The 27,079-nt window shown below is 31.1% G+C and overlaps 4 protein-coding genes across 4 annotated transcripts; 3 read left to right on the top strand and 1 right to left on the bottom strand.

Moving 5' to 3' along the window:
- Positions 1-1,673: 1,673 nt before the first annotated feature.
- LOC111310186 (tropinone reductase homolog At5g06060-like) lies at positions 1,674-5,768 on the top strand. Its single transcript, XM_022909378.2, has 5 exons — positions 1,674-1,964; positions 2,131-2,338; positions 3,303-3,519; positions 3,637-3,743; positions 5,338-5,768. Exons 1-5 carry the CDS (start codon positions 1,870-1,872, stop codon positions 5,530-5,532), a joined length of 822 nt encoding a protein of 273 aa, XP_022765113.2. The 5' UTR covers positions 1,674-1,869; the 3' UTR covers positions 5,533-5,768.
- Positions 5,769-9,010: 3,242 nt separating this feature from the next.
- LOC111310185 (protein phosphatase 2C 37-like) lies at positions 9,011-10,789 on the top strand. Its single transcript, XM_022909377.2, has 4 exons — positions 9,011-9,585; positions 9,678-10,001; positions 10,092-10,197; positions 10,285-10,789. Exons 1-4 carry the CDS (start codon positions 9,109-9,111, stop codon positions 10,626-10,628), a joined length of 1,251 nt encoding a protein of 416 aa, XP_022765112.2. The 5' UTR covers positions 9,011-9,108; the 3' UTR covers positions 10,629-10,789.
- Positions 10,790-16,630: 5,841 nt separating this feature from the next.
- On the top strand, positions 16,631-21,196 carry LOC111309495 (protein HESO1-like). Its single transcript, XM_022908532.2, has 8 exons — positions 16,631-16,869; positions 17,426-17,590; positions 17,710-17,888; positions 17,970-18,065; positions 19,837-19,906; positions 20,015-20,136; positions 20,273-20,383; positions 20,477-21,196. Exons 1-8 carry the CDS (start codon positions 16,653-16,655, stop codon positions 20,861-20,863), a joined length of 1,347 nt encoding a protein of 448 aa, XP_022764267.2. The 5' UTR covers positions 16,631-16,652; the 3' UTR covers positions 20,864-21,196.
- Positions 21,197-21,422: 226 nt separating this feature from the next.
- LOC111310184 (putative methyltransferase PMT11) lies at positions 21,423-26,697 on the bottom strand. Its single transcript, XM_022909375.2, has 9 exons — positions 25,763-26,697; positions 25,103-25,255; positions 24,730-25,000; positions 24,219-24,329; positions 23,833-23,992; positions 22,882-23,139; positions 22,672-22,794; positions 22,326-22,403; positions 21,423-22,035 (listed from the first exon to the last, which is right to left on the bottom strand). The coding sequence occupies exons 1-9, from the start codon at positions 26,456-26,458 to the stop codon at positions 21,831-21,833; spliced, it is 2,055 nt and encodes a 684-aa protein (XP_022765110.2). The 5' UTR covers positions 26,459-26,697; the 3' UTR covers positions 21,423-21,830.
- Positions 26,698-27,079: the final 382 nt, after the last annotated feature.

Raw genomic sequence — 27,079 nt, 5'->3', positions numbered from 1 at the left:
ACACTTGTTTATCTTCAGGATTAGATGATGTGAGAAAAAAAATTTCTAGCCCAAGGTTACCTAAAGTTTCAAAGGAATCACATGTTGCCAAAGAAAAAAAATTTTTTGGTTGCCTATCAACAAAAATTGATGATAGCTAGCTAGAGAATCAAAAAAGTGATGAGCATTTGACGTACTTAAATGCTCAAACATTCAATAATTGTTTCAGATCGGTGAGTGAATCTTTTCTTTTTCATGTGAAAAATCCGAACAAAAATTTGTGTATTTCACAAAAATCAATATTATTTGTAAGATTCGAATTCAAGATCAATTAAAAAATGAATGTATCAACTATACCAAACCCAACCTTAATTTTATTTAATAAGTAAATGTTGTGCTTTGGTGATACCATCATATTAATAGGAAATGAGTTTCCCACTTTCCCTCCATTTTATCCCAAGCAGTAATATGATGCATGAAAGGATGAATGAAGCTATTGAAGAATAGAAACTCATGTGACAAGCTGAAGACCTTTCTCTTTTGGGTTCAATTGAACAAGCTTTGCTAGGCTTGGTGCTTAGGAAATGGGCTAATTTTCAGAAAATGACCATGAATTCAGTAGCAATTGCATTCCATTCTGCCAAAGTTCCTTTGAATATGGATAATAAAATTAAAATTTCAACGCTCCATTATGATTGGAATAATATTCTGCTAACAGAACACGCGAGATAAACAAACATGACAACAAATGTGAGAAGGTTTTCGTTTCTGAACTGATAAGAATTCATAAATCTCTAGCAACAAGAAAGAAAATGAGGCTCAAGAAGTAGGCAAAGTTGAGTTAAATGAGGTGCCAAGATGAAAGACAAAGACGGTCGAGTAGTAAACTTGAGTGAACCCCAGTCTAAAGCCTGGTTTAGCCCAATCTCCAAGTTAGCAGACCCAAGCCTAAGATGCTAGCTAAACCATGTGTGGAAAATCAGCCCAAGTCCAATGATTGAGTCTAAACTGGAATGTTAATTCGAACTTTTATTCTTATGAGTTTTTAATAAATATGAATAATTTTTGAATTTGTAATTTTTTAAAAAAATTAAAAAGTGAATTTTTTTTTAACTTCACTTTAATTTTAATTTTTTATATTTATATAATTTTTATAAGTATATATTAATATTTTTTTAAATACAAATATATTAATTATAATTAATTTGAAATTATATTATTTAATAAACAATTATTTACTAAATATATACATATATAAAATATCAATACAGATGCGGAGCAGATACTATGTTATTTATTTCTATTTCTATATTCAAAAAAAAAAAATTAAAATCATAATTGTTTTATTCAATTTTCATTGCCAGCCACATCTTCATCATTATCTCTATTTTTCTAATATAATATTCATTTGCCTAAAAGTTTGAATTCTTCTTTGAATATGAGTAAAACTCTCATTCTAATTTAAACCATAGAATCACTTTAAAGAAACATGTTTATAAAAAAAAAAAAAAAAAAAAAAAATCACTTAAAATTTGTTTGCAATTTTAATAAAAAAATTGCATGAATTTAACAAATATCATATTAGGTATCAATAATTGAAATGAAATATATAATATATTTTTTTAATAGACATATGTAGTACTATTGTTTTTATGTTTTGTCTTTTTTAAGGAAAAACCAATAAACATATCATATTTCTCAAACTATGACAACGTTCTAACACGCAAACAAGTTGGAAAATTTTGACCAAAAAAACAGCAATTTGAAAGAAGTGTAACGTAGCGTGGCTTTGACAGGATCTGGCAAGAACCAGAGTCCAAACTCCGGGAAACACTTGCAGGAGATAAAAAGGAAGAGAAAAATATTACGTAACAAAAGAAAAAAAATTCCATGGCAGAGACAGCTAGCAACTCCAAAACTAAAACACCAAGATGGTTTCTCAGTGGAATGACTGCCCTCGTCACTGGTGGCACACGAGGAATTGGGTTTGCTTTTCTTTTCTTCTTTAATCTTTTCTCTGATCATTTTCTCATTTTTTTTCTTTTTTTCAATGTTTTTGAATGATAAAGTTTTGATTTTGGATAAAACCCAATGATCAAAGTTACATTTTTTATTGTTTTGTATTTTTGTTCTTTTGGTTTTTCCTTGTAGGCATGCTATAGTGGAAGAACTGGCAGGCCTTGGGGCGGCTGTTTACACATGTTCAAGGAATGAAGATGAATTGAATAACTGTTTGAAGGAATGGGAAGGTAAAGCATTTTTGGTGAGTGGGTCAGTTTGTGATGCTTCAAGTAAAGACCAGAGACAGAAACTGATAGAGAATGTTGCTTCTCTTTTCAATGGAAGGCTTAACATTCTTGTAAGTGTTTTTGCCATTGTGTGCCTTGTCTTAGAACCATTTATATGAATCATTTTTGGTTTTTATGAATGATGTGAATGATTTTCTTGATTATGTCATTTGGTTTAGAGTTTACGTAGTCAAATTCTGTCGTTACTCTTTTGCTGTATGCTTCTGTTTGATTGTTTATGTTCCTATGCCTAATTTTGGTCTAGGGAGAGGTTGGTGAGCTTATGCTTTTTTTGTATTGATAAAAGCTTGAAATTGTGTTGTTTGAGTCAAATCCTATTGGATTCACAGCTTTTGATGGCCAAATAGGGACACCAAGGAGATGGACTAAAGCTTTCAATGATAAGGAATGTTATGATTGGACAAGATTAATGGAAATCAGCATTCTAAACAATTAAGTAGATAGAACACTTCAAATTCTTAAAAGAGGTTTAATTACAGATTTGTAAAACCACTTATGTTAAAGGTTTCTATGAATTGGCAATGTTTTTTATATTTAGAATATCCCCAGGCTATGAAATCAATAGGCAAAGTGAACATTTATGATATAATCAGATTGTTTATATGAACAAGAATAGTCCTGTATGGTTCCAGTCATCTAGTTAGGATTTTATTTACTACTGAATATATTTTATAGAAGTTTCAGAACAATTTCCCTTGCAATTAAAGTACCTGTTGAAAATTATGAGTAATCAGAAGTTACTTGGTGCAACTTTGATTCCTGTACATAATATTTCATTCTAGGAGTGTGACATCTGTGTTAGTGTGGAATTGCATCAATTGCTTCTCATCTTTTTTTCTCTCTCCCCCACTCCCTCCTACTGATCATGTCATTTCTTTCTCCTTATTACCTATTTCTAGTACATCCCATTATCTAGAATAACAAGTATGCTTCTTAACAATATTACATACCTCTATTATTATTGGTTTTGAAGAACGTTCTGGCATAATAATGTGCATGATCTTCTGGGTTTAGATCAACAATGTGGGGACAAATATCAGGAAGCCAACAATTGAGTACTCTGCTGAAGAATATTCAAAACTCATTACTGTTAACTTTGAATCTGCATACCATCTGTGCCAACTTGCACATCCTCTTCTAAAGGCTTCTGGAGTAGGAAGCATTGTGTTCATTTCCTCTGTTGCGGGTCTAATGCATATAGGTAGTGGATCCATTTATGGACCAACTAAAGGTAAATTACCTTCTTATTTGGTGTGTGACAACCTCCTCCCACCCCTTCTCAACTACCTATTCTTGTTTGGTGAGATCAATTTATAAGCATCATTTCTCTTGCGTCTGTTATTGTCAGCTGCTATTAATCAACTTACAAAAAATCTGGCTTGTGAGTGGGCAAAGGATAATATCCGGACCAACTGTGTTGCTCCCTGGTATATCAGAACCTCACTTGTTGAACATGTAAGATTTTCCATTTCTTGTTAAAGTTTTCTATACATTTATTCATTCTCACTTTAGTAGAACCTTGATTATATGTTTGAAATGAAAATTGATATCCTACTTAAACCACGCCCATTTCCTTTTATCTCATTGAAAGATTGTTGTCTGGCATGCTTTATTAATAGCTTATCATCAATTATTGAATGAAATAAGCTTGGCAACTGTACAATGATGGTAGCGTCTTCCTCCCATATATGCTCATCTTTTTTTCTGTTTCTAAAGGAATAGTTTCTATATTACAGGAGCTTAATTTTCTAAATTTTGATACTTATTTAGTCTTAATAGTCTTCTGCCATGGAAGTGACTCTGGTTATCAAAGAATTGAACTACCGGGACCAATTTACTTATGATATTTAGTTGACATTCATAAAAAGTATCTAATGAATTATGAGTTCAATACATCCTGTTTAGCAGAAAGGTGGATATTCCTTGCTCATTATCAGACAATCACTTATTCACAAACTTAGGTGTGAGGCTAATAGTTTTCATTTCCTGTCTATGGAAAATCCTTTTTGCTCCACTTAGCCCTATCTCCCTTCACGGGTATTTTAGTGATAGGTTCTATAGGAACCGGACGATTCTATTTAGTCAAATACCTAGCGATAAACTCATTTGTTCCTTTCATTACAGTATTTTTGAACCAGTTCCTGGTTTAGGGTTTAGGGCAGGTCTTTTATGGTAGACAATAATTTGACTTGAGTCCAACAAACTAATAGTAATGAAGCTCAAATGCTCAATCCCATGGACTTGTTAAAGATTCTTTTTTTATGAGGATTAAAATCCTTTAGACCCCACATTTTGTGCACTTCCTTTGTAAATTATAATTCAGCACCAGCCGCACTTATCTTTTTCCTAATGATGGCACCTAATAAGTGCTAGTTTCTCTGAATTCCAAAACATCTGATGTTTATCCCCTGACCCAATGGTTCCTATGAAATAATGATGCAATGTTGTCAAAGCATACTGTCACAGTTCCCTTTTTTGAATTACTGACCAGATTCATGAATGAGTGTTGGATATGGGTATTATAAGAGCAAGAATTCTCGGTATCGAATTGTAAATGTTTTATTGTAGTAAGATGTAAATATATACAAGACATAAATCTTATCTACCTAAGTGTTTTAACAGAAACATAAATCTGTTGAAGACGCTTTAGTTGACTTGCTCTCTGTCAGTTGAGTAGTAGTAGAGTCCTCCTTCTCCGAAGCAAGTGTATCAGACACAAGTATTTCAAGGAAAATGCAGGGTCGGAGGATCATAGCTATCTACTGCAGTTATGCTCAATCTTCTAATGTTACTATAGATTACAGTGTATCTTATCTTACTAATCTTTCATGTGAAGAACATCAAGCTTGGTGAAATCATTGGAAAATTTCTTCCCTGAATTATGCAAAAAAGAAGAAAATTTTGTAGCTGAGGATTGTTTCTTAATAGGCTTTGATAATTTTTCCATATCAGGCAGATTTTTATTGTCAGGTACATTTTGTAAGATATCAACTCTGAATCTGACAGACTGACAGATGCTCCTTAATTCTCTCTTTGTCTTTCTTTGCAGTTGTTTGATAAAAAAGATTTCTTGGAAAAAGTAATTTCTCGAACCCCTCTTGAACGTGTTGGAGAACCAGAAGAAGTCTCATCAATTGTAGCATTCCTTTGCCTTCCCGCTTCTTCTTACATCACTGGACAGATTATTTCTGTTGATGGAGGATTTGCAGCTAACGGTTTTAATCCTGGCATGAGATTAGATTGAACAAAAAAAAAAAAAATCCCACCTTCATAATCTTAATCTTCAACGTCCAACGTCCTGAATTTCCAATAATACTTAATAATTCTGTGCTTGTAAGCTCCATTGGTCTTGTACCATGGTGACTTTTCCCTTGTCATTGTTCATTTCAATGGTGATTGGCCTGTTAATTTGTCATTGATACTTTTATTAATTACAGCTTTAATACACAAAAATGGAAGCTTTATGCTTAAATTCTTTCAGCACACTATGTTTTTGTCTTTAAGTACTTGAAACTTATTATGTTTTACTTGTCAAAATTTCAGAATATTATTTTTTAAAAAAATACATATTATTTCCTTCATTTAAGTTAAGAGTATAAATAATACATTAATTTTAAAAAATTATTTAAATTCGATTTAGATAAAATTTGAATTCGATTTAATTATTATTAAGTTGAATTTAAGATTAAATAACTCGATTTATCGAATGAGTTAAATTCGAGCATTTTAATATTTTATTTGAATAATTTATGAGTTTAATTAAAATTTTAATTTTTAATATAATTTTATTATTTTAATTATAAATTTATTATTTTATCTTTATTTATATTTTTGTAGTAAAAGATTGAAAACTTTATATATTATTTTCAAAAATAAAAACTGTTATTAAAAAAAGGTTTTAACCTTTTATATATATATTTTAATATTTCTAGGTAATTTTAACAGCAGCAACTCACATTTGACAAAATCCAAAAATCGAATCTTTGTGAGGGAAAAAAAAAAAAACAATGACTTAACCAAAGTTAAGAAAATATTAACTGTGGTTACCACAGAGTTTTCGGAAAGGTTAGGTGTCCAGTGGGCTACTGAAAAATAATGCTTTCTCCAGTCACGTGGCACTACTTTTGTGGCGTCACCTCATGTTTGCCAGTTAACTTTCTACGTGGCACCTTTTGACTGGTTGGAATCCAGCTCCTCGATCCCAACCTTTTTTCTTTAAGGTGGCCTACGACTCTAGGGTCTACAAGCATCATTTTCGTAGCTTACTGAAACATGATTCAATTACATCCCTACACGTGTTCTTTGGGCTTTTCACGTGATTATGACTGAAAGTAGGTCCTTTTCTGCAATAGTTTTTTATCTTATTTATTTTGTTTTTGAAATGAAATTTTATTTGTATTAACAATAGCATTCAAATGAGTCTTCGATTTTATGAAAAAATCAAAATAAGTCATTGATTTTTTTTTTGTATTTATAAAATTTTATTTTATTATAATTAGAATTATGATTGTCTAAAATATTTAATAATTTGTTAAAAATTTTTAGTTGAATGATATAAGTTATAGAAAAATATTTATTTTATTTATTTAAATGAGTATATTGATAAATGTATGATGAAATCTATATCTTATATATAAAAGCTATCTCCAAAGGATAGTATAGTGACATCTACAAGTTCGTTGCTTGCCATGTGTTATTTTTATTATTTTTAATTTAAAAAAATATTTTTAACAATTAATATATTAATATGTGAGGAACCCTTTACTTATTATGTCATAATTTTTAAAATAAAAAAATTTTAAAAAATTATTTGCTTATAATTATAATTACAAAAAACATTATAAGAGTTAAGTATAGAGATGATGATGTGTTGTTGGTAATTATAATACCCTCAAATATTCTTGTAAAGATAAAAACAAACACTTATATAATAAAAAAATCTATAAAAATATATCTATCTTATTAAAAAAAATCAATATTCAAAATCTTAAAACTAACCAACATATTAAATTTCAATCACTTATTAAAAAAATTGCAACTAAAAATAATCAATTAGAAAATGACATACATGAAAATAAACTAAAAGATCTCACAAAAAAATAATAAAATTTCTTTAAAAATTATCAAATATAAAATCTAAATATTTTTTAAATATATTTTAAAAACAAAAAATATATAAATAAAAATTTAAAAATATTATATTTGAAAATTTTTAATAAATTACAAAAAAATTAGCAACTAGCAATCAATACAAATAACTATATAAAAAACTTTAAATATAAGATTTTCAATCTTGTTTTTTAATAAAAAAATTTAAAAACTAAAAAAAATTTTAAATTTTAAATTATTTTTTTATAAAAATTAAAAAAATCCCCTTGCGAAACAGGGTAACATTTTATATTGCTTTAAGGATTTTGACAATACAATTTTATTCTTTTATTTTTAAGATTTAATAATTATAATTACAATAAAATCAAAGTTCATACTTTAATTTTATGCAATAAAAAATTATACTTTATTTTCTTGTTTAATAAAATTTAAAATTTTATTTAGATATTATTTTTATTTGTTACAACAATTTATTTTATATTTTTTTATTGAAAATTTAGTGAAGAAAAAAATATATCATTTGCATTAACATAATATTTCATAAAATAGTAAATTTATTTGTCCAAATAAAAAATGAAAAATAATTCAATAAAATTAACTTGACAAAATACCAAAATTCAACATTAAAAATCATAATATAATAACAAATTTCATCTTAATTTCATTTAAAAAAGTGATACTTGAATTAATTAAGTATTGAGTGCATTAATATATTTTATTTTTATTTGTTGTAGAGAAATAACATAAAACCTTCAAAATTTATCAAAACAAAATTTAAAAAGAATAGCTAATCGGAATAGATATAACTGCAAATTCTGGTAGAACTAAAATCATAATTTTGATATTACGATTCCTTTAAAAAAAAAAAAATTTAAAAGTAGATAAACTCTTTAATTTTTTAATTAAAATAAGATATATCATATTTTATAATTTAAAATAAATAATTATATATCATGAAATTAAGATAATTTTAATAAATAATCATTGATAAGATTTAAATTTAAAATTTTTGTATCGAAAAAATTAAATATAATTTATCGAACAAATCACTTGTTGGATTGATAGAAAAATAATAAAAATAAAAATAAATTGAATTATAATAAATTAATTATAATAAAAAAATTATTAAAAAAAAGGAGCGATTGTCAATTATAGAAAAAGCCTAGGGGCAGGAGTGGGAAATTGGTACGTGTTCAAATTGCAAAGAAGGACGGCAGATTATGAAATTTTTTCAAAGCCAAGGGAATGACCGAAACGTGTTATAGGCGAGCAACGAAAGGGAGGGATGTGCATCATGGATCCACGTCAATAAGGACACGTGTCGAGTTGGCTTTCGCCTAGCCTCAGATATTCTGATAGGCGTCAAGCAACCTGGACATGTGGCCCCACACGTGTCCAATTTTCGCTCTGTTACGTAGACGCTTTCTTTGGAAAAAATAGCAGAATTAAAAAAAAAAACCTATTTAGATTAATTTTTCCCCTAATCGCATACCCCTGGAACCTAAATTCACGCTCCATCTATTACGTAGTCTGCCCCTTGCCAGTACTTAGGCGTGGGCCCAGTTGATATTGGACGTCTTAGTACAAAAGCTTCGCTTCTCAGCTATTTTTATGAGTCTTTCCATTCGATCTGAGAAAAAAAAAATTTCTCTTGATTTGGCAACAAAGTTTGTTTGTCAGTGAAAAACAGTTTCAATTTTTGTGTAATTCAATGGCTGGAATTTGCTGCGAAATTGTTGGAGAAAGTGAAGCTGCAGCTCCGGTTGAACCAACCTCAAGAGCTTCACGTCGCCGGAGAATGGAGCTTCGTCCGTTTAAGGTAGTAGCCGACGCGGCCGTTCAACCGCCGTTAGAAAACGGTCGGAAACGTAAGAAGCTCGATCTCGATCTCGATCTCTTCCTCCCGGCTTCTCCTCATGACAGTGATAACGCGGTTCAAAACTCCGATACTAATAAGCTTAAGAAAGATTACGAAATTAATGAAGGTTTGAATTCTAATAGAACAGTAAAATTAGAGGCCGTAGAGAAGGAATCGCCGAAGTTCGGCATGACTTCCGTTTGTGGAAGGCGACGAGATATGGAGGACGCCGTTTCGATTCACCCTTCGTTTTGCAAGCAAAGCTCTCAAGTTCAAATTTCGTCGGACATTCACTTTTTCGGCGTCTTCGACGGCCATGGCTGCTCACATGTATTAAAAAAATATCCTTGACTTGAAAATATTTCATAAATTTAATTTGTTGATTTAATTAAAATCAATTATAACTACCTTTTTTTTTTTAGGTTGCGATGAAGTGCAGAGATCGGTTTCATGAGATACTAAGGGAAGAAATCGAAGCGTGCTGCGGAGGAAACGCGGTGGAGTGGAAGCGGACGATGGAGAGAAGCTTCGAGAGAATGGATAAGGAAGTTCAAGAATGGACAGTGGACGCTAGGGAGAGTTCGAATTGCCGATGCGAACTTCAAACTCCACAGTGCGACGCCGTTGGATCCACCGCAGTGGTTGCTGTTGTCACTCCGGATAAGATCATCGTCGCCAACTGTGGTGATTCCCGCGCTGTCTTGTGCCGGAACGGCGTGGCTCTCCCCCTTTCCGACGATCACAAGGTAAGATATTTTACTTTCTATAGTTTATTTTCTCTTAAATGAAAAATAAAATTATTTGTTTACTTATTAAGATATTTTATTTTATATCAGCCGGATCGACCCGATGAATTAGTTCGGATCCAAGAAGCCGGTGGCCGAGTAATTTACTGGGAGGGCCCTCGAGTTCTTGGCGTTTTAGCCATGTCCAGAGCAATTGGTAAGGTTTCTTTTATTATTTTCCTTTTTTTAACCATTTTTATATTTTGAAAATAAATTTCTAATTTTTGTTTTTTTTAATTATCAGGTGACAATTATTTAAAACCCTTTGTAATTCCGGAGCCGGAGGTGACAATAACGGAAAGAGAAGGGGGCGATGAATGTTTGATATTGGCAAGCGACGGATTGTGGGATGTGGTGACGAATGACACGGCATGTTTCGTGGCCCGTATGTGTTTACGCGCTCAAAAGCAACCATCTTCACCAGGATCACCGGGTTGTGACGCGGCTGTCAGAGGTGGCGCAGCCGAGAGTTCGGATAAGGCGTGTTTGGATGCTTCTATTTTGTTAACTAAGTTGGCCTTGGCTAGGCATAGTGCGGATAATGTTAGTACTGTTGTCGTTGATTTGGAGAAAAATCAGCACTTATAATTAAATTAAATCCAATTATATAAAATTTATTAAACGGAAGCAGATAGAGTAATTAGTTTTCTTTTTTTTTTTTGAAAATTGTAAGATAATGAGCTTCATTTTCGTTGATGTGCTAATTGAAATGAAGGAAAGGAAAAGAAAAGAAAGTATGGGTTTTATGATTTGATTTTTTTTTTTATCAAAATTTATCAATGGTCCAAATAGTTGATTACTTGTGAAATAACATAAAATTTTATTCTTTCTTGAATACAAATTCGTTTTCTCCAATCATATTAGTTTACAACCAACTTTGAAAATAAGAATAAATTCAACATAAATGAGGTGAATAAATTTAACACAAATTAAATCAAATTATGCTGAATTTTGAATTTTTGGAGTTAACCCAAATGAACTAACATAATTAAATAAATTTAACATATAATTGAATTTAAAAAAAATTTTGGGTGCCCATTTATAAATATTTATAAAAAATTTTTATAAATTTATTAATTTTATTAATAAAAAAGTGTTTAGAGAAAAATTTTAGAAATATTCAACATAAAATTTCTCTTTAAATTTTTTTATTATTCAATTTTTATATATACTTGGATATCTTAATTTTATATTTTATTTGGATAAATAGTAAATAATATAAAAAACTAGGAAGTAGTAATTATTTTTTAGATTATCTGAAAAAAAAATATTTTATGGATAAGCTTGTACTATATATAATTAACTATCCTTTACAAATGTTAAATGTCATTCAACAAAAAAAAAAAGTACAACGTGGAGTCCACCAAATTTGACCAATTATGCCTTAATTAACTTAATTTAATCATCAGTTGACTTGATGACAAAATTATTTTTATTCCATTAATTTAGACATAACTTTTTTTTCTCATCATTCATGCAGTCAAGTTTAGGTAATTTGTTCTTCATGAACAACACACAGGAACGAAATAATTAATAAATGGATCACTCAATCTTAAAGATTTTAATTTAATTTATTTATTTTAAAATATGACGTTCAACATATTTAAAATTTAAAATAAAAAAATTTTACAATTTTTTATCAAATAAATGAATCTCGTAAAAAAGATAATGTATGAATAGACATCATTTAAAATAAGTGTTTACATATAATACATTATTTTCACTAAATTAAAAAAATTATTATTATTTTATTTTTTAAATATTAGTTTAATTCATGTTTGGTTGCGTCTTTTTAAATTTCTCATGGATATATAACACTAATAGTTTTTAGTGCTTATTGGTTATAATTAGACGAACTCAAAGAAAAAAATTAAATCGTTTCAAATAATTTTATTTTTAAATTTAAGTTGAATTTAAATTAATTTATTTGTATATCTGAATTATTTAAAATTTAAATAATTTCGATCTTACATTCACTTAATGTTGATTAATTATAATTCAAATTTTATTGAATTAAAAGTTTAAATTATACCAAATTCAATCACATCAATTTTGAAATCAAATTAAATCTGAACCGTCCATCAACTTCCTCATATCTTAACATTTTGCCCACTTGCCACCTGTAGTAATGCTCTAGCGGCAGTCAATAACAATCCTATGGTCCCCTTGCAATACGTGAGACGGCAGATTGATTCTTAAAGGGTTCAACTTTCGACAAAAAAGAAAAAATTTGATTTGATTCTCAATTCCTTTGACAAGATGATGGGGCTGACAGGGCAAAATCCAATTGGGTTGAAGCACGTGGAAGTTTGGTCTGGTTGATGGGGCTTAAGGCATCCAAATCTTATTGGCTGGCGTAGATTTGTTTGGATTTGAAATTGATAGCAAAATGGCAATTTTGGGAACCTTCTTTTGATTGAAAATCATTTGAACAAATTCATCATTTTCCTTTTTGATTAAAATGAAATTTGGGGTTGCAAATTGGCAACAATGCCACGCACATGGCCAACACCTATCATTGGTCGCCCACTTACATTTTTTTTAATCTAATAATTTAAAATATAATAATAATATAAAAATATAAAAATAATATGATTTAAAATTAAATAATAATTATATATAAATTTAATAAAATTAAAAAATTTATCTTTTATTTTTTATTAATAATATAAATATATAAATTTTAATATTTTATATAATATAAATATACAAATTATCATATATGATTTTTTATTTATACTTAATTTCCTATCATAATCTCAAAGACTTATTAGGTGGCCTATTTTTCTCTTCGAGATATTTTTCAGAAGAATCAAACTTTAAGAAACAAAGAAAGACATTTTTTTTTTATTAATTGGACTTATCCATATTATTCAATGAACGCATTTCTTATATGTAAGAGATATACATTATAAATTTTATTTCAAAACAAAAAAATTGAATTGAATTCTTTTAATAAAAATACATAAATATATTTTTTTAATCCAAAACAAATAAACTACTCAAATCCAAATCAAGACTCAAATCTCCGATTGAACCAATTGACAAATACATATAAAATTTTTCTTACCAAATAAATTAAATCTTATGGGCAACCATCAAATTATTTTAATCATACATACAATACACTTGTTTCTTGTTTATACAAGACATTAGTCATAATCATAATTGTAATTACAATTATAGTTTATAACTATCTGTAACTATAAATTATGTTGAAATTATGATTAGTAGCCATCAATTTCTATTCAAGGCCAACAATAATAATAATAATCATCATCATGTATGGAAAATCTCATTTATTTGACCAATATAGATGCAATTTGTAGAAAAGTGATCTTCTTATGACTCCCTTTTTATCATAGCAGGATTCAAAATATATTTGTTTAATCTCAATGGTTTGGTAAAATAAAGAAAATATTATATTTAATAATATAATTTTGCAATGTTCTTTCTTTAAAAGAAAAGTCCATGATTCTTATAAATCTATAATTTATTTATTCATTTTTTATAAATATATTGATGATTCGTGCCTTTATATCATAATATATAAAAATTATGTATAACAATTCGTGTCAATATAAAAAAATAAAAAATATATTTTTAATTTTATTAAATTTATTTATGATTTTTATTAAAATTTTGAATCATATTATTTTTATATTTTTTATTTGTATTATTTTCATATTGTATCATATATCAGAGGGCATGATTAGACTAAAACTTGTGAAAGCTAAAGTGAGGAATCTCCACTTGCCAGTAGGCCAGGTTCAATTCTCAACATTGTAGTCCAAACACATGCTAATATCCAAGGCACGAAAAGAAGAATAAATTTCAGAAAAAGATGAAGGATGTTAGATTTTCAGATAGCGTCTTGTTGAAAATTCTAATGGGTTTATGCTGAAATTGACTAGGAATTTTGGGTTTGGTGCTATTTGCCATAAACATAAATACTACATGATGCTGCATGAATTATTGTGGGAATATACATTTAATAAGCCAAATTCCTCAGTATCAGATTCCTGCAATATGGATTTCACTATGACTTTTCCTCTCTTACAAGTTACAGCCAATGGTTTTCTGATCCTTCTGCAATAAAAAGAAATTTGGAAGTCAATTTAGGCTTAGCCCATTGAATTTATGAGGGATGACAGTGGCAACCTGCTGGACATGTAGGTGTTACGAGTTTTGATTTTAAGCGTAACAGTCGTTTGGTCTTAGACAGGAAACTATCGTTCACGTGTGCCTAAATCAGTCTACAATCGAGTTGAGTGAGCTTACGTGGGGTGTGACATTGGCTCATCCACCAAGCCTGCTATCATTCATATACCAGATTGATTGATCCATTCTAATTTCTGGGTACAAAGCCAATGAATTATGAACAAAGGGCTTAAACTACATATTTAGAACAAAGGGATAAAGAGATTACTTGGCCTTGAACACAAAAGGCTAAAGCAATGAGTGAAAGTGGAAGCAGTGCAATAAAAAGTAGAAGTGACCCAAGATTTGAAAGAGAAAAGGGAAGAAAAAAAGGTTCTTAATGGAGTGAATTGAGCTCATTTTAGATGTTAGTGTTCCTTGAGCTCTGACCATTTTTTATTTTTTTGTAAAAAAAAAATTTATAATTACTAGTAATTGAATAGTAATTTTTGTGGGAATAAAATCCATGTATCATAAAATGTTCATTTTAACAAACTCAAGAACTTTACCAATTTAATTTCAATTTGTTTGCATCATTACTTATGGAGTTAAATCAACTCAATTTACTTTTTATCAAATTATATAAGAATTTTTTATATTTTACGAAAATTATGAATTTAGTTCTTATACTGTAATTCATATAAATTTAATTCTCGTACTATTTTAATTTGATAATTTTAATTCAATCACTAATTCAATTAAATATTTACTATTAAAAATATCGATGTGATCGTTTACTTGATAGCATAAAAGTTGATTTTGCTGATATGACATAGATTTACTAATATGATAACTTAAATAGATGAAATTAATTGTTAAATTATATAAATATTCTATGTACTTACACAAAATTTAAAATTTAGTTCTTACACTCACTCACATGAAATAATTTCTTAAATATAAAAAATATTTTGAATTTTTATTTTTTAAAATATTAAAATTTAAAAATATTTTAGTCCCTCTAATACAAAATATTTTTTAAAATATATTAGTTTTTATTATATATAATTAATTATTAATAACAACATATTAATAAAAATAATAATATTATTATCATTTATACTAATCAATTATAATATTAATAATTCAAATTAACATATCAAAGTTAATATTATTTTAATTAGTTTAAATATATCATATAACAAAATTTATTATGAATCAAACTATTGAATAGAATTAGATTTGTACTAAATCCCAAATAGACTATGAATGAAATGACCATTTTATCTAATTAAATAAAATAAAAGATTTAAACCTAAATTCTTACGATGGATGAATTCCTATCTATTGGAAAAACAAATTTTGAATCTTACCAAAATGAAAGGAGAAAATAATTTATTTGATAAATCAAAATATCAATATTGTGTATCATAATGAGAACTTTAAAAAAAATTATCTAAATAATTATGTTAAACTAAATGATAAAATTAATTTTAAAATTAATACACATTAAGTTTAGTAAATTATTTTAATTTATTTAGAATATTGAATCTAGATTTGATTATAAAAAGTTATTTAAATAAGGTTTAATTCGAAGTAATAGAAACACAGTTTGATGAATAATTTTATCCTTATGGGAGGTAATTATAAATATAATTCATTTAATAAATTAATAAAAGATAATAGTTTTATTAAAATTAAATAGTAACAAATTTGTATCATATATTGACAAATTTATGATAGATTTTTAATCGATTTATGTAATTTTTTTTTTTATATGGTTACAATATATTATAATTGTGATAAGAAAGTATAATAGAATTAGTAATAGATTTATATTTTATGACTGAATGTAATAAAAAATAGTGATAGAACTAGTAACATTACTTTACATTAGTGACAAAAATTTGTGATAAATTTGATAATAATATATGAAAATGGTGACAAAATATAGAATATTGTGAGAAAATATTGTGACAATTTTTAAAATTTAATATTTTAAACAATTAAAAATTTTCTAAAAAATTTAAAATATTTTTTATATTAGAAGGATTAAATTTTAAATTTCATATGAGTATAAAAATTAAATTTTAAATTTCATATAAGTATAAGGATCCATCTATATAATTCAATAATTGATTTCACAAATTTCAATTACCACGTTAATAATTTCATAAAGTCAATATCATGTCAACAAAATTAACGATTACATTAATATTTTTAATAATAAAAAATTAACGAAATTAATAATTAAATCAAAATTGTCAAATTAAAATAATAAAAAAACTAAATTTATATAAATTATAGTATAAAAATTAAAATTTCATAAAATATAAGGAACTCTATCCTAATTTGACTTAATTTTTTGAATTTTGTATATAATAGGGTAGTTCAGTCAATAACGGAGTCTTCCTTTTTATTATAAAAACATTATTATTTTTTTATGAGATGACTTTTGAGTTTTGATACATAATGATGATATTAGCACCTTTGTGTTTAAAGAGAAAATTTGTGTTATCAGTGATGTTAGCACAAAGCAAGCTAATAAAGATGGATTTATATACTGTAGTGGAGCCAACTCTCAAGGAAGTACTTGCAGTGATCAAGCCCTTGGATGAGGATCGGGACACACGGCTTAAGATCATTGGAGAATTGAGCGAAGTTGTTCAATCTATGAATAGTTTAACAGGTAATTTTTTTGTTACTTTTTATGTAAAAAACAAAAAAAATGCTAATAGAGATTTTCGATAATTAATTTGTCTGTGAAGATATGATTAAAACATATGCAGGCTTATTGAATGTAGATGGCTATGGAAATGCTTTGTTTAGCATATTAGATGATAATGTTTTTATTTTTTGTTTTTCCATTTTCTTTTGATCTGAAGGTTGACTTTCATAAGTGGTTTAAACAAGGCTGATTTTTTAAAGTAGTTGTTGGACATTTTTTTTTTTTTACAAAAGAGATCGCAACTTGAGATAAGAAAAAGAGAAGGGATTGTGCGAATTTGAATCCTAAATTTGTTAGATGTCACAATGATTGTATGAAGAGAAACGATTTAGCTAAGACCACTGGATTTTAGTGGGGAAGGACCAACCTAGGCAGAAAAGGAATTGTTTGGCCTCTTGAAATGATTTTGTGTTATCATTTCCGACATTCTAGCTGATTATGGCATTGAGTATTTTTCGTTGTTAAAGATTTTGGTAATTAACATGTGTATACTTCATGACCTAACTGGTGGAAACAGGTGCAACTGTGAAGCCATTTGGATCTTTTCTGTCTGATCTATTCATATTGCGGGGAGACCTTGATATTTCTGTTGATTTACCTCATGGGTCATATGTTTCTTCTGCTGGAAAGAAACGGAAACAGGATTTACTTCGAGAATTACAAGAAGCTTTAAGACAGAAAGGTGATTCAGTATAATTTTCATGCTTTCATGCTGTTGTTAAAACATTTGAGCAAATGTTGCTATTGTTTATGTTGATTGTTCATTGTAAACAGTGGCTTCAAGATAACGTTTATTTGTAGGTGGATGGTCGAGGTTACGATTGATTCCCCGTGCAAAAGTTCCCATTTTGAAAGTTGTGAGCAAATGGCAGAACATCTCTTGTGATATTTCAATTGATAATCTGGAGGGCCAAATAAAGTCCAAATTCTTGTTGTGGCTGAATGGGATAGATGGTCGCTTTCGTGACATGGTTTTACTGGTATAGATCTCTCATTGAAAACCAACACTTCCTGTTGTGGAGAGGAACATGTCTCTCTCATTTGTCATTCCTGCTGTGCAGGTGAAGGAATGGGCCAAGACGTATGGTATTAATAATCCAAGGACTAGGACATTCAACTCATATTCCCTCACTTTGCTGGTTATCTTCCATCTTCAGGTGGCTTTTTATGTTTCTGGTATCAATCATGGGAAAAGTTGATTTTTTTACGTAGGCATGCTGTTGCCATCTTTGTGTTCCATCGTTCTGACCCCGATGTTTCTCAATGTTTCTGCTTTTATTCATTTGTCTCTCTTGGTTTTGCCATTGATATGATATTTACCATGCTTCTTTTATTCGGTTTTTTTTTTTTTTAGATAATTTGTAATTTATTGACTAAAACAGTTATCCACTGCTACCAATATACAACTCATATAATTCCATCTGTCACTTGGCTTCTATACAAATATATCCCTTCTTAAGCCCCATTTCTCACAGAAATCTTTATTTACACTATCAAAAGGAATATTTTCCAGCCCCATCAATCTCAATTGTATCACTTCTTTTATCATTCTAAGGATCTGCCCTTCATTACTTTCCACAGCAGCAAACTGCCTCTTGTTCCTTTCACTCCAAATCAGATAAATGTATGCACCCCATGCCAGTCTCAATATGATAGATATTAATGCCTTCCCTCTCACCCTGCTTACAGCCCAATGGAATTCCTCTTCCCAACCAGATACCTCTCTATGTAAGTTGCAGAGCTGTAAGACCTGTTTCCACACAGCTTTAGAGTAATTGCAAATAAAGAAGATATGGCTTCTAGACTCATCCTCTTGTTTGCATAGCACACACCCTGTTTCATTTGTAATCCCCCATGCGTTCAATCTATCCTTGGTAAGGATTCTATTTAATATCGCCATCCAAGCTATGATTGCATGTTTGGGTACATGCATCTTGCACCATATTAGCCTGTGCCACACTACCTTCATTTGTTTCGGTCTCAATTCTTCCCATATAGCTGTAACTGAGTTCTCAGTAGCTCCCCCATTCCATCCTATGCCTTCCTCTGTTTGCAATCGAGTGGCATGTCTCCTCATTTGTAATAGTTTTTTCATGCTCCAACTGCTACTTTGTGTAATAGGTACCTTCCATATATTGCGCCCTTTAAGCACATAACTATGCACCCATGCAATCCACAATGAACCTGCTTGTGAGAAAATAGACCATAGATTTCTAATCATACAAGCCTGATTCCAAATGAACAAGTCTTTTAACCCAAGTCCTCCTTCGGATTTAGGCCTACATAGAGTTTGCCATTTAACCCTTGCCCCTTTAGCTGATTCATTCTGCCCTTTCCAGAAGTACCTTGAGCATAGCTGTATAGCCTTTTGGATCACCCTTTGTGGCAGCATAAAATGTCTGCAGCAGTAGCTTTGAATACTAAATATGATCGATTGTATCAGCTGCAATCTACCTGCATATGATAAATTTTTTGCTGCCCCACTACGTATTCTTGCTGTTATCTTCTCTATTAGTAGAGTACAATCCTTTATGGAGATCCTACATTTAACTAATGGAACCCAAGGTATCTTACAGGGAGTGTGCCTAGTTTGAATCCTGTCACCTGCACTATCTCTTGTAATGCACTTCTTGGAACACCTGTGGAAAACAGTTCACTCTTCTCGCAATTAAGCTGAAGTCCCGAATATGAATAAAATAATTGTAGTACCTGCTGTATCCCAGAGATGGACTCCAACTTCCCTTTTGTGAAGATTAGCAGATAATCAGCAAATCACAAGTGTGTTAATCTTATCTCTTGCATTTTGGATGATAAGAAATAACCTCATAATGTGCTGCTGCATCCAAGAGCCTCAATAAGACATTCATTGCTATAACAAATAGATAAGGCGACAAAGGGTCATTTCATTTACTTTTCTATTTCTTGCAGACATGTGTACCTGCAATTTTACCTCCTTTAAAAGACATATACCCAGCAAATCTCGTTGATAATCTTACAGGTATTGTTGGATCTTGGTAGTGATTGCTTGAAAGAAAAATTATTCATATCATTTCATTAATGGAAAAACAAATTGTGAATTCCTGATAGGAATTCTTCTCATATGCAGGTGTCAAAGCTGATGCAGAGAGTATTCAACAAGAGTGTGCTTCTAACATTGCCAGATTTATATCAGGCAGAACCATAAATCAAAGTTCTTTGTCTGAGCTCTTCATTTCCTTCTTTAAAAAGGTATTGGTTCCTGTTTTGTTCATCTATTTTTGCCTGTTGATGCCATGACAGGTTTATGACAACAGGTTTCTAAATCAGTTCCCCATGGGAGCACCATATAGGTTTATTAATGCTAAATTAATAAATGTATGTGCAGTATTCAGACATAAATTTGAAGGCCTCAGAGATGGTAATCTGCCCATTTACGGGGCAGTGGGAGTATATAACAAGCAATACGAGCGGGTCGACCAGGACTTATCCAGTATTTGTAAGATTCTCTATCTCTCTGGTATATTTGCAGCACTAATTAATGGCTTTGACACTGATAAAAATAACAACTTTTTTTTTTATGTTTGTTTAGGTTGAAGATCCTTTTGAACAACAAGAAAATGCTGCTAGACGAGTTGTCAGGCAGGAACAACTTATAAAGATATCTGAAGCATTTAAGAGAAATCATGGATTGCTTAACTCGACCAATCTGTCCCGAAGTACTCTCCTTGCTACATTAGTCGGGCAACGAAGAGCCCAATTTCTCATAAAACCTCAAGTTATTCATTCAAGCTACAATGGTGGGCAATACCTGAATCTATATCCACAGGTGCACCAGGATTCACTTTTTGCAAATGCAGCAGCATCAGTTCAGGAACACAAGGCCCTCAACCTCACAAATGCAGCATCAAGCTCAGGAGAGGATGCCCTCAACCTCAGAAGTGCAATATCGATTTCAGAAAACAAGGATGGAAAGTAGAACAAGGCCATAACATCAATTTCAGAAGCAGGCAACATCACCCTCAGTCTCACAAGTGCAACCTCAATTTTTTAGACAGCAAGGCCTGAAAGTTATCCCGTAAATTTAGCCCCTCAAAGGCCTTTTGAGCATCAGGGGCAGATGTGGAGACCATAATCAAGGGCTGGAAATTTTGGTATTTTGGTTCAAGAAAAAGGGGTGAAATACATGCAGCCTGAGCTTCGAATTCATTTTCGATTTGTACTGTAAATGCTTAATTTGAACGATGTCCTCAAACTTGAAACCATTTTTATTGTGCACTTTCTGTTAAGTATATTTCACCAAATTTAAGAATATTTCATTGCAAAATGAAAATGTTTGAATCAAAGCTTAATTCTAAGTATACCATATATCCATATAATAAGATTTGAATTTTAAATCTCCATATCAGGACAGTACCCAGCAGAATCCACACTGAAAGAAAACCAAAGTTTTCCCAAAATGGAATAAACAGTCTCCAATCTATCATGAAGGGATATCTAAAGCTCATTACAGATCAATCATAATAAAAGAAAGACTATAAAAAAAGAAAAAAGGATAATCGAGATGAATTTTAACTTAAGAATTAAATAAAATGAAAACAATGATCTTACCCTACCACGAGAAAAAAAAATTGCACATAGTTCGACAATATTTATGTTACAAATAAGTTACAAATGGAGCTGTAATATAGCAGGGTCCCTTCCAGCAGAGGAAATCAAATATCTGGCTTGATCTTCCTGTATCTGAAAGTGTCTGATGTACCCTGGTCCATGACGGCATTCGTTAATCCTCTCCCTATATGCAGTTAAAATTTCAATAAACGGCCTCCTTTCTTTTACTTGGAAATGTGCGTGTGCAAATAGATGCATTAGCCTGTCTAATTGCCTTTTCAATTTGCCGTAGTTAACACCAAAGATATACAACTTGAGTTTTTAGTTCCTTTTGTTCAACGAAGGAGGCGCTTGTCACATGCCAAGATCCTGTAACTTGCATGAGGACCCTCAGATGTATCGCGTAGAGCTGGAACCCAACCCATGGCTCTTGCAATATCTTGAAGTTCATCCATAACATCAAGAGAATCACGGATGTATACTCGTCCACCGGGTCTCAATATCCGGTCCATTTCAAGCATGATGGTAGACATATTACATCTGATATAAAAGTATAAATAATCAAATTATTAACACTTCGCCTTGTCAATAAAACTTCCAAATCATACATTGTGACAATGAACCTATGCAACATATACTAGCCATCCTTTTATTCCTATTTAAAATAAACAATATTTGGACCTCAAATATTTATTTATAAAAAAGAGGAATTTCACCATTGACAGTGGTGAATGAAATCTTCTGTGTTGAGCAAAAACAAATGTCTCAACAAGATCAGAACTTCAATAATCAGCTAGCAGATAAATATTGACCAAGGTAATAAGTTGTACCTTTTCCTTTCAATTGAGAAGAGGCCAGCTGCATGCAGAAAGTCATAGGTCCTTGGATATGTATCAAATGGTTCACACCTGGTAGACCAGACAATTTAGCTTATAACTCAGTTCAAGCAATAGTAACAATCATAGCATACTTTAAAGTTTAGACTAACCAGCATGCCTCACAAAACAAAAAATTAAACACACATTGTTTTTCTTTCTTTTTTTTTTTTTTGCCCAAAAGATCCTAAGTAATGAGTAAAAATAATCAATGAAAGTACAGCCATTACTAATCCAATCCAATCCAATCCGGTCGACTATGCAGAGTTTCCTGATTGGAATTATGGTTAAGAAAAAGTACCAATCATGCATGACCCCTATTAATCCACGATCATATATAACAGGCAAGGTATTGGGCCCACTAACGGGGACCACATTTAGAACCCAAGCATCAAGTTGATTATCAATCAATGCTGCTGCAAATCTGCACAAAAATTCATAAACCATAGATTTGAGATGTACTGAAAGAAGTATCTTAATAATACACTACAAGAATAGGTTAATAAAATACCCTCCAAAGCCAGCTTTCATATCCAATACATTTCTTAGTTTAAACTTCTTCCAATGTAGAACACGGACATAACTTGCCACTATTTCATTCCAGTATTTTGATTCTGCCTTGAAGAGCTCTTTTCTAGCTATGTAGGAATCAATTCCTATGCTCTGAAGCCTGTCAGGTGGAGTTTGCAGACGAGCAGGCCAAGGAGCAACATTTGAACCATATCCATTCTCAGGAAGTCGACTAATGCATGCCTTCAGATCAACATACCTGAGAGATTATGCAAATATCCTGTGACTAACTTGAAACTACTTACATCAAGCAGAAAGAAAATTCAGATGCAGGCCCAGGAGTCTGGATTCTATAAGAGCTAAATAATCAGCAAAGAGTACTGCAGCCTACAATAAGAAATAGGTCAGAATAGGTTTAGGAATTAATCCAGGGATACTAATGAAGTTACTATATACAAATGAAGTCAACATTGTTTAAGCATGTCTTCACAGATTTTCAGCACAGAGAAACCCAGAGGAATACCTGCACAACTCATGCATAGAAAAGTGTAATCGTGCCAGTGTCGATTTCATACAGTTGTCAGTAAAAATTACAATGGTCAAATATACCATAGGGAGCAATGATATCTACAAATTCCTTCAAGCACCAGAGACTTTCCCATTCCATTACTTAGTAAATATTGTTAAAAGCAATATACACCAGCTAGTGCATAGCAAGTTGCAAAAAAAAGTATCTAAAATCCAAGCACTCAATCATACGATTGCCGACACTAATATTCATCCTCTGATGCTGGGAACAAGGACATAGATAACTAAAAAACAGCCATTGCAATTTGATGATATTATTCCACTATGCATAGTTTTTCAAATAAAAGGTAGTATAGTGAACATACCAAATGTTGTCTGGGTCATCATCTAGTTTTTCAAATAAAAGGCAGCATAGTGAACATACCAAATGTTGTCTGGGTCATCATCTGGATCACACAAAGGAGGATTAGTCCCAGCTTCACGGCTTAAATAACAACCATTATTAAGGGGCTTCTGCCATATTGCAATATATCCTTCCTTCTTTACAAGATTCCAGCAGAGGCGAGTAGTAAGGTTAAGCATCTCTGAAAGTACAGAAGATCAGAAAACAGTCATGCATGCAATTTCCTACAAGCCGCTATACAACACATTTGATCAAATGATCACAAGCCAAAAAAGAATAAATGCTCAACCAGTATAAAAGGAAAATGTTAACGTGATTTAAAGTCGAACATTCTAGTGCATAATGAGTATTTTAATTATCACATTTCTTGGTATGCTTAACATGAAATCTAGGTCCAGCAGTTATACCTTCCCACTGTTCCTCAAGGGCTTCTTCATGCTTGTAAACTGGCTGTGCTGCCCAAGCAAAATATCCACCAGCTCTGAGCATTCTATTCACCTCAAGGAGCAAAATTCCATCTTGAATACAAAGCATAAGAATGGACTGATGCATTAGAAGATATCCCAGAAATTGACTTTATGACAGTAAAAGAAGAAAACGTGAAAAATATTCTAAAGACATCCAATGAAACATAACAACCTTTGTGAAATATAAACAAGATGAGCCAAAAGTGGTTTTTATTTAAAAGAAAAGGTAGAAGAAAGAAAACTTATTAGCAAAGAGAAAGGAAACTGGTATTGTGGAAGAAGTTCGTCACTGGAAAATCGAAAAAGAGACAAGATAGAATGAGCATATAGGGTCACCAAATCCCAAAGTTAGTGCGGAAATGATAATTTGAAGGTACAAAAATTATTAACATTTTCCTTACTTTTCTTCACTACCAAAAATAACTAGATATAACATGAACAAAAAGTTTACCATCACGAGTCCAATTAATACGACATCTAGAACAATGTATCAAATCAAAGGCTTGACTTGGGTAAAATAAATGGCGAGTTGCAAATGCAGCCACCATTGCAGGCACTCCACGCTCAAGTGCAAACTGAATCTGGTTTTCATGCACATCTTTGGGAGCTATCGACATGGTTATAACATTCCGTGATAGCAAGTAGGCACCAAAACTTGCCACACCACATCCAACATCCAGAACAACCCGAATATGATGACCAAATGTAATCTCGGGGACCATCTGGATATACAGATTAGAACTTGATCATCAGAAACAAAATCCACAAACCATATTGCTTGGAGTTTTTCATGCATACATATAAGGTTTTAAAATTTTAATAACCTTAGAAATCTGATCCAGGTACTGATCTGCCCCATGTATGAACTGTGTGCCACCTCCGGGAAACTTGAATTTATCCTTCCCTTTTCTGGCAATCCAATTTTGACCACCTTTGTCATCTACTAGACGCATATGAGGAACATTGCTGAACCATACCTATCCACCGAAGCAGTATATCCTATTAGAAAACTAGGTATGCTAAAAATAAGAGAAAGAATGAACCATTCAAACAGTAACAAAAACTACTTCAAAACAAACATTCAAGTAACAAAAAAAGTATTGGCCAATAAAGCTTTAATCTCAATTCTCAAACAAAAAACTAGCTAAGCTTATCTATATTTCTCCATTCTTCACAACCTAGGTTATATTTCCCTTAAGGATCTAAAAATGCTAAATCCTTCTCTAATACTTTAACGCATGTAATCCCCTAATAAACCTCTAAGTCTCTTCATTCCACCAAACCAAAGCCATTTAATAATGTCCTCCCTAAACACCCAAAACCCGAAAAAGCTAAGAAAGAAACTCACACCCTTTTGCTTGTTGGTTCCAATTCTTGACTCGTGACTCAAACTCAGCTCCATAGTTTCCAAGTAGGTAAATAAAGAATTTAAAAGAACACAGACAAAATACATAAATAATTCAAAATTCAACAAAATATTTTACCTCATCGCGGCTCCTAGGCCACGGGATCGGAGGCCGGTACCCTTTTGGAGCCGGAACCAAGCAATTCAATCCTTTCCCTTTCTCCGGACAATGCCGTTCAAATCTCTCCCCTCTTTCCGTCGATTTAAGCCTCTTAATCGCTTCTACATTATCCAAACACGGTATATACTCTCTCATATTCTCTTGACAAAGCCCAAACTTCTTAACCCTAAATGTATACCTAACATTCTCCTTCTCCGTTTCCGCTTCAATCTCGTTTCCGTTCCCCCAATTCTCCACCAAATCGGGATCGAACTCGCCGATCTCAAACTCATCTGACATCGTACCATTCTCATCCACGATCCCGAAACTCTTGATCTCCGGCGGGGGAGGCGGAGGAGGGGGAGGAGGTGGAGCTAATTTCGACACTGACACCGGTTTATCTTTGTTTTTAACTGATTTCGTTTCGGTTTCCGGTTCGGTGGTGTTAATCATAGCCGATATGTTGAATTCCTTATTGAGATTAGGAGAAATAACGATGGAAGGTGAAAACGACGTCGTATCAGAAGGGATTTGACCGGAGAAGAAGATGAGCTGACGGGAACTGTCGGACCAGTGTTTGCCTAAGTAAAAGAAAGCGATGGAGATGAAGATAAAGGCCCCGAATTTGATCGCTGTTTGGCTTTTGAGGAAATCGACATTGCCGAGAGGTTTCATGGTTCGAAAAATAACTCAAAAACGACGGCTAGCGGTGGCACTTTGTGCGGAGATCTGCGGTATCGTTTTTGAACCTTAATGAAGAATCAATTACAGTGGCATTTTCGTGATTTTTGGGGGAGTGAAAAAGAGTGGCGAAGACCGGTGATGCGGAGATAGTGTGTGAAGTGACCGATTTTCTTTTTTCTTTTTGTTTTGAGATCTGGAAATTTTCGATGGATGCGTATTTTGCTAACGTCACCTTAGGGGCGTGTGTCTTATATTTTTTTATATGAAAAATTTATCATATATTAATATTAAATTATATTAAATCTCATATAATTTTAAATTTTATTTGATTAATAATAATATTATTATAATATTATAATAATTATATGTAAAATATTCTCTTTCCTCTTTTTTCAAAATTTTCCCTAATTTATAAAGTTTTTTCCTTTCCAGTTATAGAAGAAACTAATTGTTAAAAAAAAAATTAAATAATTTTATTTTAGTGAAAAAAATATACGATTATTTTTATTTATAGAAAAAAAGATTTCAAAAGATCCGATCTTTGTTTTAATGGAACAGGATGTGGTTGATTTTTTATTCATAAAAAGAAGATTTGATTAAATTAATCAAATA

This window comes from Durio zibethinus, chromosome 19, assembly GCF_047325235.1.
Source record: "Durio zibethinus cultivar Kanyao isolate XHJ-2024 chromosome 19, ASM4732523v1, whole genome shotgun sequence".
Lineage (NCBI taxonomy): Eukaryota > Viridiplantae > Streptophyta > Magnoliopsida > Malvales > Malvaceae > Durio > Durio zibethinus.
The sequence above is the reverse complement of the archived record's forward strand: the minus strand, read 5'-3'. Positions and strand labels throughout refer to the sequence as shown.